At 41.7% G+C, this 15,852-nt stretch overlaps 1 protein-coding gene across 2 annotated transcripts in view; it reads left to right on the top strand.

The window, feature by feature from the left end:
* The window catches only part of LOC126092315 (cadherin-23-like), a 517,289-nt gene that overhangs the window by 142,824 nt on the left and 358,613 nt on the right, over positions 1–15,852 (top strand). For both annotated transcript variants that reach the window (XM_049907844.1, XM_049907845.1), the window contains exon 4: positions 9,395–9,636. In XM_049907844.1, the coding sequence (XP_049763801.1) occupies positions 9,395–9,636 (242 nt within the window). The remainder of the gene's footprint in view (positions 1–9,394; positions 9,637–15,852) is intronic.

Below are 15,852 nucleotides of genomic sequence, written 5' to 3'. Positions count from 1 at the left end.
GTTAGTCATGTAAAAATCTGTGATTGGAGTAAAATAGATATTAGCTACAGCATGTTGTTGTTGTAGTCTTCAGTCCAGAAACTGGTTTGATGCAGCTCTCCATGCTACTCTATCCTGTGCAAGCTTCTTCATCTCCCAGCACCTACTCCAACCTACGTCCTTCTGAATCTACTTAGTGTGTTCATCTCTTGGTCTTCCTCTGCGATTTTCACCCTCCACGGTGCCCTCCAATACCAAATTGGAGATCCCTTGATGCCTCAGAACATGTCCTACCAACCGAACCCTTCTTCTAGTCAAGTTGTGCCGACAAACTCCACTCCTCCCCAATTCTATTTAGTACGTCTTCATTAGTTACATGATCTATCCATCTAATCTTCAGCATTCTTCTGTACCACCCCATTTCGAGAGCTTCTGTTCTCTTCTTGTCTAAACTATTTATCGTCTGTGTTTCACTTCCACACATGGCTACACTCCATTCAAATACTTTCAGAAAAGACTTCCTGACACTTAAATCTACACTCGATATTAACAAATTTCTCTTCTTCAGAAACGCTTTCCTTGCCATTGCCAGTCTAAATTTTATATCCTGTCTACTTCGACCGTCTTCAGTTAATTTGCTCATCAAATAATAAAACTCATCTACTACTTCAAGTGTCTCATTTCCTAATCTAATTCCTTCAGCATCACCTGACTTAATTCGACTACATTCCATTATCCTCGTTTTGCTTTTGTTAATGTTCATTTTATATCCTCCTTTCAAGATACTGTCCATTACGTTCAACTACTCTTCCAAGTCCTTTGCTGTCTCGGACAGAATTACAAAGTCATCGGCGAACCTCGAAGTTTTTATTTCTTCTCCATGGACTTTAATTCCTACTCCAAATTTTCTTTTTTTTATTTTCCTTACTGTTTGCTCAGTAGACAGATTGAACAACGCTGTCTCACTCCCTTCCTAACCACTACTTACGTTTCATGTACCTCTACTCTTATAACTGCCATCTGGTTTCTGTAAAAATTGTAAATAGCCTTTCACTCCCGTATTTTACCCTGCCACCTTGAGAATTTGAAAGAGAGTATTCCAGTCAACATGGTCAAAAGCTTTCTCTAAGTCTGCAAATGCTAGAAACGTAGGTTTACCTTTCCTTAATCTATCTTCTATGCAAAGTATAATAATGATTGGAGGTTATTGATTGCCGCATGTTCCCTGTCAGGGAGACGACTCTTACAACTTAAACATTAGATTTTAAATCATTGTATTGTATTATTAGCGTTAGACAAATAGCGTTAGACTATCAGAATTGGACGCAAACTCGTACAATAACATCAGTAGAACAGGAATAAGGACTTGGATGTTTTTCAACGGCTCCACCAGAGATCGAAGTCGGTGGCAGGAACTTCTTTTCCATTACCTTTACTGTCGTCTTCTTCTTAAAGAGTAAATTTCGTTAGAATTGGTTGATTTGAACATCACTTTATTAAGTAATAAAGTCTTCCTAATACCATGCGCGACAAGTTTCATAAAAGACATTTTGTGATAAATAAGCAGATCAAGCTGCTAAGAGTTTTTTTAATATTCTGTAACTACATTTTGTAGCAGTAACTACGCAAACAGTTTTGTTCTGAATCCATTTTATTAAGCCACTAGCAGTTTCGTGGCTTGTAACCACATCATCAGGTGCATTCCTGAACAAAATAACAAATCATTAGGGATAGTGATTGAACTCCTACACATCAAAGTAATTACAGACCCATAAGCACCTAATTATGAGAAGAGATAAAACCAAAAGTGCACTTGCAAACATTAAAACGTGGTCAACAACACGGTAGACTATAAAAAAGCCCAATCTTCATAGTTAAAAACAGAACGTCCGTAGAGAGGAAAGCCAAGGGATAAAAAACTGAGCGACGGTGAACATCCTATACCATGTTACTACTGCACGCCCGATGGACATTACGGTTTTAATTATGAAGGAGTGGGCCTTCTATATTCTTCGCCAAGTTGTTTACCTTGTTTTAATATTTGTGAGTAAACGTCTGTCTTTGTTTTCTCATAATTAGGTGCTTATGCCTCTGGTACGACTTTCATGAATAGGCACTCGATCACTGTCTTTGTTTATTTCTTGTTGTTTAGATAGGCACCTGATGATGTGATTACAAACCACGAATCCGGTTGCGCCGTAATAAAACTGGTTGAAAATACAGCTGTTTGCGTAGTTTTTGCTAGAAACTGTACTACTGGCCCGACCACAGAGTCGTTTGTAGCCTGCCGGTCATCTTCTGACAGAATTTTTAAATTCTTTTCCATGCCGAATACCGCATGTCTATAATTTTAAAATACTGGCAAGTTTTTAACACAAAAGCTTTTAGCAGCTTGCTGTAATTATCCTATAACACAATGTCTACTTAAGTAATTAATGCATAAATCCAGCAAAATCCACATCACTGACTGTTTCAGTTGGTGGATTGGCTATATGTTACTAATCAGTACTAACATACAATTGCAAATAAAGATAAAATCGTCCCTTTGTAAACGGGGGGTTTCGAAATAAATGGCGTCACATATGCAAGACTAATAACATTCTTACTCTGCTCTGTAGACTGTTGGAAAGATTACTGACGTTGCTTAATTCGTCTAGCAGTAGTTTTATTGCAGGGTGCTCTTCCTCGTTTGCCATTACCGACGCTAGAAATGTTGTACTGTTTAAGTAGAACGCCTCAGATCAACACGGAGAGAATGGGTGTTACTCTACTATTCAAAGTAACGTAGTTCTCGTAGAACCCAGTTTCTGTTCTGAAATATTTTTTCGCTTGGCTGTGCTATTCACATACTACAGTCTGATTAAATTTACATGTTGATTGACACTTCACGTATTGGAGCTGATGTCCTCCAATCAGAGCGCACCACGTCACAACAGAACTGTTGACCGTTGCCAAACTTCCATTCCCTTGTCCGGCTTTCTTTCTTCATGTGTCTGGAATTTTGGATCGCTATTCTTGGGCGTGCCCCCTTTTATTTTAAATTTCTTTAGACGCCATAACGATGTTAAGGAAATACGCACCTCCCCTACAAACAGAGTTGCCATATCTAGCTGGGACCTCGTGGGGACACCCTGAGATGCGAGTGCAGAAACGACGTATAAAATTTATTTAATATAATTACTTTTTATTTACAAAACAATTGCATGGAACTTTTTGTAACAGAAGTAGTTGGTCCACCACATTTTTCGGGAGAATTTACCATTTTCAGCAAGTCTCTTTCCCGTTTTACTTGTTTATAAAACTCCATGCTAATCGCAGTTAAACTGGCACTGTAAGATTGATTCCACAGTCCCTGGCAGCAGTCGATTTCTTTCGTGAGTCCACTGGGTCAACATAAGCGAAAATACTCTTTCCACAGTGGCATTATGTGCAGGAATAGAAAACAAATACTAGCATAATTTTAGCGCTTTGCTATTTGCGTATTTCGGTTTCCTCAAGAAAGTAAATCCAACTTAATACAAACATGTTGACATAAATAAAATTATCTGAGGCTGCGTTTACATGTTGCGCTAACAGATGGCGTTACCTCAGTACTTGAGCCAAGCTTGTAAAAAAAGTATTTTACAAAACCGGGACAAAATTGAGTCTTGTCAGGATGTCTGGACAAGAAGGTTCATAACGTTGACGGTATCGATATGACGGGCCGATGGCAACCCTACATATACAGCACTAACCAAACACTAATGGATCCTTCGCACAAGATACAGCCGGCCGTTGTGGCCGAGAGGCTGTAGGTGCTGCAGTCTGGAACCGCGCGACCGCTACGGTCGCAGGTTCGAATCCTGCCGCGGCCATTGATGTGTGTGGTGTCCTTAGGTTAGTTAGGTTTAAATAGTTCTAAGTTCTACGGGACTGATGACTTCAGAAGTTAAGTCCCATAGTGCTCAGAGCCATTTGAACCATTTGAGCACAAGATACGATTCAGCGCCGGCCAGCGTCGGCAGAAACGTACCACGGTACTAAATGGAGCTGTGAAGGGCAAAAATTGTAGGGGAAAACAGAGATCTGAATACATCCAACCAATAACTGAAGAATGTAAGGTGCAAGAGCTGCTGTCGATGAAGGGGTTAGCACGGGAGTGGAATCGGTGGCGGGCCGCATCAAATCAGTCAGAAGACTGGTGACGCAAAGAGAAAAAAAAAAAAAATAATAATAAAGTTTTTGTTTCAAGTGCCATTAATACTGAGGCAGTGTGGTTTATTCGTGGTGATACAAGTACGGAATCAAAGTAGTAATGTTGTAACTATTAGAACTGTAGACACGAAAAACTATTTCTCATAGCTTTTAATTTTTTGTAGGAGAATAACAAAATGAAATTCAAGGAATAAAATCTCTCATATTGATTTCATTTATTTACATAACTCCATTCTTGGGATCAGATGTTGCAAAGTTTACTGTAGAGCTCGGTGTACTGTTGAGGAAGACGTGGCAACATTGTCAGCGAGTATTTCTAATTTGCAACTAATGAACATGCCCGATCTTTCACATGAAGTACGGCAAAGCATACATCAGTCGTGGTCTTTCCTGTTTACAATACATTCGCTTTTTCCGAACTTCTCTTTCAGAGTAAGAGTTTTAATAGCTTTTTTAGATGCTTTGATCATACTGTATTTCGATATCTTACATGCTTGCATTGACACTAGCGCCGCGCGGAGTGGCCGCGCGGTTTGAGGCGCCATGTCACGGATTGTGCGGCCCCTCCCGACAGAGGTTCGAGTCCTCCCTCGGACATGGGTGTGTTGTCCTTAGCAGAAGTTAGATGAAGTTAGTTTAAAAGTAGTGTGTAAGTCTAGGGACCGACGACCTCAGCAGTTTGGTCCCTTAGGAATTCATTTAAACAGTTTTGACACCAGCATTTCAGCAGCATCTTTACGATGAACGCAGTCTGGACTGTATGCTTTGGAATTACGTGGAATGTCTTCGTAGCATTAGCTGACTTTGTGTAAGTCTTCCGGAACTTCGTTTCTCTGTAATTACAAAGTCTCAGTCATCGCTTAAAAAGCTGTGACCTCTCACTCGAAGCTTGTGTGTTATCTCTAAAAGCAATCCCAGACTAAATGGAGGAAACCTTGACGAATGACACTTGGAAACCCAGGGGTAGGCACTGTTTCACACAAAGATCAAGCTAATCTAGTAATGAATGTTTGAAACATTTTCTCCTTGATTTGCACTTGGAACAAGGCTAGGATCATGCAACAGCATACCGGGAACACAACAGCATTGACAACGCGTTTGTGGAAAAACGGCACTTGGATCGTTTGACTTTTCCACTCTTCAATTGTTTAACTTTGGTTCTACTTTTGTCAACTTTATCTTCTGACTAAATATTGTTAGCTATTATCCTTTTTTTGATGGAAGCACTCAGTTCGAAAAATACCTTTGATTCAAAATTTCATTCCAATGATTTGGAACTTTTTATTTCGTCATCCGTTTTATAATCTCCTTTGTATCGACTGTGTTACCTTCGCTGTCTGTCTGTAAATATCTTTATTTCTCTTCATCCATTTTCCTTCTTCTGCTCCTAAAATCTTCTCTAGTAACCCCATCTATCCTTTATTTTTCCAGTAAGACATTACAATCTAGAGAGAACTGCATTAGTGTGGTGTGATGTTCGTGGGCACTCTTGCCAAGGTTATCGTGAGACCCTTATCAGTATCGAAAGCGATGATGAAAGTCATCAGTGCAGCAGAGCTTTTGAAACCCTCCAAGTGGGGCTGATAAATCGCATCTACTACCTTGTAGACAGAGAAGGTATTCGCTAAGGTCTATGGACCTAGACATAAAAAAAAGGCTTCTTGTTAATCGTCGAACAAGACTGATTCTGCTTAGATACAATGGTCAATGACGTAACGATCCGACTATAGGAGCTAACTTCCGTGCTGTCATGCAGGAGCCACTGACCGCAAGAACGAATCAGTAATGTCGCATACGGTGACGTAGTCAGCGCTGTCGTTGGACTACAGAGCTACAGGAAGTGTTTCGTGGAGATGTAAGCGGCAACGTTTGCGCGGTGTGGAAGACGCCTTTGTCTGACGAACGGTGTTTGCCTTGGTGAGTTGTGGCGACAGCGAAAGCTGATGAGCTACGTGATTGTATGAAGCTGAACTTGATGGAAATACTTCTCCGAAAAGTAAACACTGTAACAGGAGCAATATCATGCTCTACAGACTTCTAGCTGCATGTCTGGAATGACAGAGCTGGGTTATAACAGTTTTTTCCTCCCTTACCAATGTTCGCCTCCTGCCAGTCTTTATTTCCTTGTAAAATTGAATCCACAATACACATAAAATTCCTCTAAAGACACAACAGTGGCACGTGAAAAATTAAAAATATATATATAATCAATCTGTCTTACATTAGTAAAATTGTAATGCTACACATAATTAGCGAGATTGTTATTGGGTAATAAAAAGGTTATCATTTACTAACAGCCAACTACAAGAATATGTACAATTTCTAAAGTTTGAATGAAACATACGTGCTCTTTTTTTGTGATATGTTACAATACAGCATCACCGGTCTATTGCGGTCTAACTGTGTTGGTGAGGCAGTAAATTTATTCACAGGGCTGTGACTGCGTCACTGCAATTCACTTTGGAGGTGTGGCGGTGGGACTTGTAGTCCCGTACCACCCTCTGACGGTGACAGAACTACATGAGTCAGGCAGAAAAATTTAGCCTAACGTGGGCATGTTTGATTGGAAAGTATTGGACGTAGAATGGGGGCTAGTCCCGCCAAATGATGCGTCCGTGGTGGGCGTGCCAGACCTATCGTTAGCCATGATCGGAATCCGATTCCTCTAGGATGGTTAGGGGAACCGGATGTCGATGCCAGCGGCGTGGAAGTGTGGTCCCAACGTGGCGTAACCCATGGACAGTGTCCCGCAAGGCATCCACTTTCTCATAGAGCCGCCGCGCGTTGTTGCGTATGGTCGTCTTTAGGGGGACGATATCCGCTTCCTCGTGGAGAGTGACAATTCTCGTGAGTGGCGGGGCGTGCAGGCTTCACCTGAGCACCTTGTTCTGCAGGCGCTGCAATGTCCGCATCCTGGTGACACTAATCGTGGCCCATGCAGCAGATCCATACGTGAGGGCAGGCAGAATAACTGTTCGGTAAATGCGGAGCTTGGTTCAAAAAATGGTTCAAATGGCTCTGAGCACTATGGGACTCAACTGCTGAGGTCATTAGTCCCCTAGAACATAGAACTAGTTAAACCTAACTAACCTAAGGACATCACAAACATCCATGCCCGAGGCAGGATTCGAACCTGCGACCGTAGCGGTCTTGCGGTTCCAGACTGCAGCGCCTTTAACCGCACGGCCACTTCGGCCGGCTGCGGAGCTTGGTATGCAGGTTAAGTTCCCTACTGCGAAAGAGCGGGTACAAAGCCCTGGTTAGATTTTGCCCCTTGTCGGTGACATACTTTGCATGACAGTGGAAAACGTGCTCCAGAATGATCAAGTAAATCTATCAAATGTTTGTAATTTCGCCTGCGAGAATGATTGTAAATAATTAGCTTGTTTAATTAAGCAAGTATGCAAATACTTCCTATATTCTGAATGTACACATGGGATACTTTACTTGGTTCGTTTCTATTAACTGTGAATGTTTTTCGTGACCAAAACCCGGCAGGGTAGCCGACAGCGCTAATGCACTGCTTCCTGAACCTCGGGTAGGCCCGACGGCCCTGGATCGAATCCGCCAGGCGAATTAATGACGAGGGCCGGTATGCCGGCCGGCCTGGATGAGATTTTTAGGCGGTTTTCCACGTCCCGCTAGGTGAATATCGGGCTAGTCCCCACGTTCCGCCTCAGTTACACTACTCGCAGACATCTGAACGCGTTCGCAGTATTTCATGGCTTACACTAGACGCAGACAGCTGGGGTACATTAATTCCATCCTGGAGTGTTCAGGTCGCGACATGAAGGGCATCTGGCCATCCCCAGCAACTAACACCACAAAATCCATAGTAACAGGGCCGACCTCGCGTTGAAGCAGGACAAAAGGCCAAAGAAAATGATGATGTTTTTAGTGACCAAAGAGGTAAGCAAGGAAATTTTCCGTGCCTGATGACGTATATAGGTGTTGAGGATGCTGCTCCAGCCAGTAGCAACGTCTGGCTTTTCCGATCACAAAATTCACTGTTAAATTATGGGTGGCTGATAAATGAGTGATGAATCGCTGTAATTTTTCACTTTCTGAAAATCAGTTTTATGTAGTACAGTTCGTGGCACGATGTTGGGTATTAAATTCATACATCGTGCAGATCTCACATTCAGTTTTTTATTATAATAAAATGGGCAATCGTTTACTGATTATGAATTACAATGAATTCGCCGCACTACGCCCTGATAGTTAACCACTAACATATGTTCTTCCTTCCACAACACCAGTCATATAAGTGACCTTTCAAATAACATCCTTTCTTCTTTAATAGTAGCACATCGAATACACACACTCTTCAGCAGGTCCTTTCATACGTTACCCTTTGAATTTCATCAGTACATACTCAAGTTAAATCACATTCCACACAGATGATAATTTTTTTTTAACGTCCACTATAGCAACTTTACGTAGCTCTCTCACGCAACAAGTTACCACCAGCCGCCTAAGACTCCTTTACTCGTCTTACGACTCACTCACTTTCAAATATGTACGCTTACTATATACGCCGCACACCTTCTTGTGCATGACGTGCATCGTGCCACCAACCAACACAATGAGCGCCATTAGTCTCTCTCGACTTCACTGTCCTTCAGCTGTCTCTCTCTGATCGACTGATTTTATCATCGATATTAATTTATGTGGGCACAGAAATTAAATTCCGTAACATATGCAGGTCACTTTTACGTATATATAAATTTAACATTCAAAGAAAAATTTCGTCTCAAGGTTTTCTTCTCAAGGTGGCGCTATGGTTGAGGCACTGGACTCACATTATTAGGAGCACGATACATATTCATGCCTGGCATCTGACTTAAATGGCTTTTCTAAATTGTATAAGGTGCATGCTGGTCCTTCGAGAGAAAACACGGCCACTTAGTTGTCCGTAATGTCCGTTCCGAAACCCCTCCGTCTCTAATAATCTCGTTAAATTCTAATCTTGCTGTCGCTTTCTTTGGAGTGAACTGCAGTAGGTACCCAGAGATTTTTAGGCAAATATTCCTTTTCTAGACATGTATCACATTCTTGAAAATTCCCTGTAGCGTAGGCTCAGGACTGATGATCTAAATAACGTATCGACTCTTTCTGATTGTACTTATTTTAGAGGACTATGTTTCTAGTATAATCGGAAGGAATACATTCGGGAATAACATATGATGATGAATCTCATTTAACTAGTTTCTTTCCGCAGGGACTACAATGCCGAAAAGCTCAGCGGAGACGGACCTGAAAATAGTGTATGCCTGGTCGGCCGCTGATAGTATGTATACCATGGCGGTGACGGGATCCTGTGACTATGACAATGGTGGCACGAAACAGTTCGAGTGGAATGTCCAGATCGGTGATGAAAAAAATTCGGTCACGGTCAACCTGGTGAATATCAATGACAATCCTCCTCAGTTCATCAACCAAGAAAGATCCTGCAAGGTCGAAGTAAGTATTCTGAAAGATCTCCTTCTCATTGCAGTAGTGTTTATTAACTCCACGTTTGGACTTAAATATGGACTAAGTCTTGAATATTCGATAAAAAAACTGTGTTTTGATGTCAAATATTGCATATTTCCTTCTAGATACTCATGTGACAATAAATAATACATTCTGTTGCTTGCATATCAGCTAGATATAACGTTAACATGCTGATAGAAACATTCCCTTGTTTTTTAAATATTGTTGGAACAGAACTAGAGTCACATTATTCACCAGTTTTAGTTTCAAAGTTTGAGCCTGACAGCTCATTGGTAGCTTTTGTTTACTACTTTAAAGAAAAAGGATGCATAGTAGGCGAACTCCAAAGCTCATTCAAGAGGTGTTAACTTTATGGTGTATGCGAAAATCGGACATCAAACGCCTTAAGTAAAAATTACACATAATTATCTTTTATAACGAACTGGTTTTCGATCTACAAAGCAAGCCAAAATTATAAATATATTTCATTGCATACCATGAGGCTATGTTAGTGCATTTAGCTTGCCACTGAGATGCTAACAACTTCCGAACCTGCTGGTCTATACAGTGAACAGACGGCTCCTACAGGATCATGTGCAATATTAAGAAAAAGTATCACAACAGAAACTACTGAACATCCGAATTTCAACGTTCGGTCCTAGAAAACGTGAAATATGTATGCTGTAGCTCACGTAGGTATAGGGTTTCGTCAAACTGTGGAACCAAATGAAAGGTCACAATGAAATCTTGTTTATTACTGTGATATGAATGAAAATGATACGAATCACTGAATATGCAGAATAAATAATTATGAAGTGCACAAAGGCTCAAATCACTCATTAATCATACACAATAATACCTTGGCACAGATGGATGGAATTAGAAATGAAATGATAGAATTAGACAAGTCCACGTAAACCGCAGTGGTTCCTGAATTAGTCAACACATTAAAGAAAAGACCCAGTAAAGTACATGTGAGCACCAGTTCCCTTGCCTTATCGCGTGTCGAGTTCTACTGACATCGTAAATTGGTGTAGAAAAGCCAACCTCTAACTGAAAACAAACGACTCTGTGGTTCCTCTGTCGCGACGCATGCAAAGCCTAGCTTACACGACGACACTGGGTTGCGCCACTCGTTGCGTGGAATGAGTTGCACGCAAAGAACAGACACCATATCCATATAAGTATACCAGTTCTGGCAATACCGGCCATGACCTTCTTCTTCTGTGCGGATGCACACACATTACCGAACTCTTACGGGACCTGGTAAGAATGTCTTCCACGAGTAATGAGTGTGTTGGGGTGGAACACTACGAATGTAGTGTGTGGACATACAAGGTGAGAATGTGGGTCTCACGGGAGGCGTGCACGAGATAGTCCCTGCAGTCGGGCTATCCTATGTGCCCTCGGTTGCTTAGATGGATAGAGCGTCTGCCATGTAAGTAGGAGATCCCGGGTTCGATTCCCGGTCGGAGCACAAATTTTCAGTTGCCCCCGTTGATATATATCGACGCCTGTCGGCAGCTGACGGTATTAATATAATTTTAATTTCGTTCTAGGCGGCTGCAGGTCATCAATGGTGTCATGTCCGAAAGAACAGACACCATATCCATATAAGTATACAAATAAGTCCCTCTTCACAATAAAACTAAAGCCAAACATTTCGCTTCTTGTCTTCACGGTACATCCGTCCTCAATGACAATCCTAACTCTGACACCACCAAGGCTCCATATACCTACTAGCCAAGGCACATCAGTTGCTCCCTTAACACTAAACTTCCAGTACTTACACCTCACGAGAAAGTTTAAACCGGCTCCAGTCATTCTCTCGATACCCTCAGCGCAATCTCAACAATGTCCTCTCCTAACGTAACTCCTCCATCAGTCATGCAAAAGCTCATGCCGCTGAAACCTTTATCTAACAACATTCAACCATACCGTCTATCTATTTAAAACACTAAAATATCTAAGAGTAGCGCTCGATAAACTTTGCAAGTCTTACCTAATAACCAACCGAAAGAGCCCATATCAGACTAAAATCACTAACCGACTAAAAATGAGGAATATATTTAACGTTCATCATCCGGACAGACAACACTTTCATCTATGCAAGTGTCGCATGAACTTGTCTCCTCCAAAATTTTACCACTCCTTGAAATCTATGAACAGGATGCACCCTGCTTTTCTTTTCACATCTCTATATCTTCACCCAGTCGTATTATGTACCAGTTTAAACAGTGCCTTCACCTTGTCAAGTATTTAGAACACTCTCAGATATCCTATGATTTTCAGCTTCAACCATATAACTGTACATCACACCCTCATAACTGTATCCTGAAACACAAGTATTTAACAAAACTACTTGATTTCAGACCTGAAGAGGACAGACAGTTTTATTTGAAACTCAAGTCACAGAATATGCTTAATGTAAGTGATGGCAATGAGGACCGTCAAGTGTTGGAATATGTCACAGTACTGTGTGTGTGTGTGTGTGTGTTGCATTTAGTAAGTGTTCTTTGTGTTCTGATTTCTAGTTTCGCATTCATTACAAAACTGATAAATGTGAAGAAGACTGTATTTTCACAAGCCTACGTATGAAAATTTTGTAAATTAAAATTAACAATAATGATTTTAAATATTAATTTAAATTTTATAATATAAAGCCCCTAATATAAAACATGTATATTATTTTGTCGTAGGAAATTTAGGACGTTGAGACCTCGTTAAAAAACATGTCAAACTTATGAGACTTGCGGTTTTCCTACAAATTTAATTTTGACGAACATCTGTTTTTCTCAAAACTTTGTTTCTGCTTTGGGCCTAGTTCATTTACCGAATTCAGAGACAATTTGTTTCTTTCACCCCACCACTTAATATTTATTACAGACAAAACTCTCTCTGTGAATGTTGAAGTGGTGGGAATCGACAACAGATAATAAATTAATTTGTATAAATTTGTAGAACCATCATTTGTCTTGTTAAATATTTGCTGTCGTTTTCTGCAGTGGATAATCCTGAAAAATTTACAGAAATATGCATTTGGTTATATAATTTGTTTATCAATGCAATTTTGTTATAAGGATCATCCATATTTAGACTGAGTTTTTGAAACTTTAATTTTCAACTTTGTTATGAAAATGGTCAAAGTCAACATTGCATTTCAAATTAATCTTGCTCAGTGTAAATTATAAGTTTGTGTCACTAAAATCAAACCATTAATTTATGTATTGTTAGGATTTATCAACAAATAATGAAAATTTAGTACGAATTTTATTAGTCAGTTCAGGTGCTGACAAGAGAACAATTTTTTTCCTATTTCATGTTTAAAAAAGAGATAATGTTTTCTCTTTGCTAGTCTGTTTATAAGATTATCCACGCTGTTATGGACATCCAAAGTCGTTACGCTGTTGCTTTCCAAGTATTTGACAGGTATATTAGACAAGTTTAAAATGTAGCACCAGAAACGCAAGTAAATTTCAATCTAGTCATTGTCAGTGTTGCGCATCAATAAGTTTAGCATATGCAGCTACAGCTTCACGTAGGTACTGCTGCTTGGTACATGGAACAAACACTGAAGAAGTTTTGGAGGCGCTGTAGGGAGGGAGTAGGATTTCTCCAGCCTTCACACGCATAGTCCACAACTGGCGACTCACGCGGTAAATGTGTGGACCGCCGTTAATCGACCACGTCGAGTTCTGATCATTATGAAGATGTAACACTCCGACGCGCAAGATGTGTTCTTATGAACTTCTGAGACTTGGTCCTTCCACGTTAGCTTACTGTCGAGGATAACCGTAAGGTATTTTGCTGACTGAGTGCATGGTATCCACTAGCGAACAGTTCAGTAGGAGCAACGTCTGATGGGAGTCTCCTAGTAGAAACCATCCATTGGCTCCTCACAGCATTAAATGCAGCACATCGCTGTAAACCGCAACTTGCTTGCTGAAACTGGTCGTGAATTGCGGCTGGATGGGGCTCCTGGTGATGAGTGCCTATCTTCGGCATACATTTCTTTGCATACATTTCTGACGTCGGATGATGATGATGTTTGGATTGTGGAGCGCTCAACTGCGCGGTTATCGGCGCCCGTACAAAATCCCAACCTTTTCTCCGTCCAGCCTCTCCACTTGCATGAACTACGATAAAATGATGAGGACAACAACACAAATACCCAGTCATCTCGAGGCAGGTGAAAATCCCTGACCCCGCCGGGAAGTGAACCCGGGAGCCCGTGCTCGGGAAGCGAGAACGCGACCCCGAGACCATGAGCTGCGGACTGCTGACGTTGGAGTCAGCGGTAAGCAATGTATAGGGTAGGGCAGAGTACACTTCCCTACCTACCCCATCCGGAATGTCTCTTGTCATTGGTTCAAATGTGCGTGAATTTCTAAGGAACCAAACTGCTTAGGTCATCGGTCCCTAGACTTACACACTACTTAAACTAACTTATGCTAAGAACAACACACACACACACACACACATGCCAAAGGGAGGACTCGAACCTCCGGCGGGAGGGGCCTCCCAGTCAGTGACATGACGCCTCTAACCGCGCGGCCACTACGCGCGGCTTTCCATTGGTATTCCAGTTCCTGCTAGGGTGACGACAGTGCGGTAGATAGCTGGAGATGAACCGCAGGTAACATGGTGGAGGACCCTGGATGAACAGTTTGTACACTCAGCTGACAAAAGTCATGGGATAGTGATATGCATATATACGGATGGCAGTTCTACCGCGTACACAGGTATAAGTATAAAAGGGCAGTTCGTTGGCGGAGCTGTCATTTGTGCTCAGGTGATTCCTGTGGTAAGCTGTCCGGAGTGATATGGCCGGGCTTCGGGAATAAACACACTTTGAACGCGGTGTGCTGGTTGGAGCTAGACGCATGGGACATTCCATTTCGTAAATCGTTAGAGAATTCAGTTTTCCGAGACCCACAGTGTCAAAAGTGTGCCGAGAATACCAAATTTCAACCATTATCTCTCACTACTGGCAACGCACTGGCCGACGGTCTTCACTTAACGACCGTGAGAAGCGGCTTTTCCGTAGAGTTGTCGCTATTAACAGACGAGCAAAGCTGCTAGAAATAACCGCATAAATCAATGTGGAACGTACGACGAACGTATCCATAGGACAGTGGGGCGAAATCTGATTTCAGTGGGCTATGACAGCAGAATGCCTTTGCTAACACCACATCGAATGCATCGCCTCTGCTGGGCTCGTGACCGTATCGATTGGACCCTAGCCGACTGGAAAAATCGTGGCCTGGTCAGATGAGTACCGATTCAACTTGGTAGGAACTGGTGATGCGTTTCGAGTGTGACGCAGACCCACGAACCCATGGACGCAGCTCGTCAACAAGGCACTGAGCAAGCTAGAGGTAGCTCCATAAGGTGTGGGCTGTGTTTACGTGGAACGGGCTCGGTCGTCTTGTCCAGTTAAACCGATCATTGGCTAGAAATTGAGATGTTCAGCTACGTGGACACCATCATCAGCCATTTGTGAACTTCATGTTTCTGGACAACGATGGAACTTTTGTTGTTGTTGTGGTCTTCAGTCTGAGACTGGTTTGATGCAGCTCTCCATGCTACTCTATCCTGTGCAAGCTTCTTCATCTCCCAGTACCTACTACAACCTACATCCTTCTGAATCTGCTTAGTGTATTCATCTCATGGTCTCCCTCTACGATTTTTACCCTCCACGCTGCAATCCAGTACCAAATTGGTTATCCCTTGATGCATCAGAACATGTCCTACCAACCGATCCCTTCTTCTAGTCAAGTTGTGCCACAAACTCCTCTTCTCCCCAATTCTATTCAATACCTCCTCATTAGTTATGTGATCTACCCATCTAATCTTCAGCTTTCTTCTGTAGCACCACATTTCGAAAGCTTCTGTTCTCTTCTTGTCTAAACTATTTATCGTCCACGTTTCACTTCCATACATGGCTACACTCCATACAAATACTTTCAGAAAAGACTTCCTAACATTTAAATCTATACTCGATGTTAACAAATTTTTCTTCTTCAGAAACGCTTTCCTTGCCATTGCCAGTCTACATTTTATATCCTCTCTACTTCGACCATCATCAGTTATTTTGCTCTCCAAATAGCAAAACTCCTTTACTACTTTAAGTGTCTCATTTTCTAATCTAAATCCCTCAGCATCACCCGACTTAATTCGACTACATTCCATTATCCTCGTTTT

The sequence above is a fragment of the Schistocerca cancellata genome, chromosome 7 (genome assembly GCF_023864275.1).
Source record: "Schistocerca cancellata isolate TAMUIC-IGC-003103 chromosome 7, iqSchCanc2.1, whole genome shotgun sequence".
Lineage (NCBI taxonomy): Eukaryota > Metazoa > Arthropoda > Insecta > Orthoptera > Acrididae > Schistocerca > Schistocerca cancellata.
Note: the sequence above shows the minus strand (reverse complement) of the source record. Positions and strands in the feature narration are given on the sequence as shown.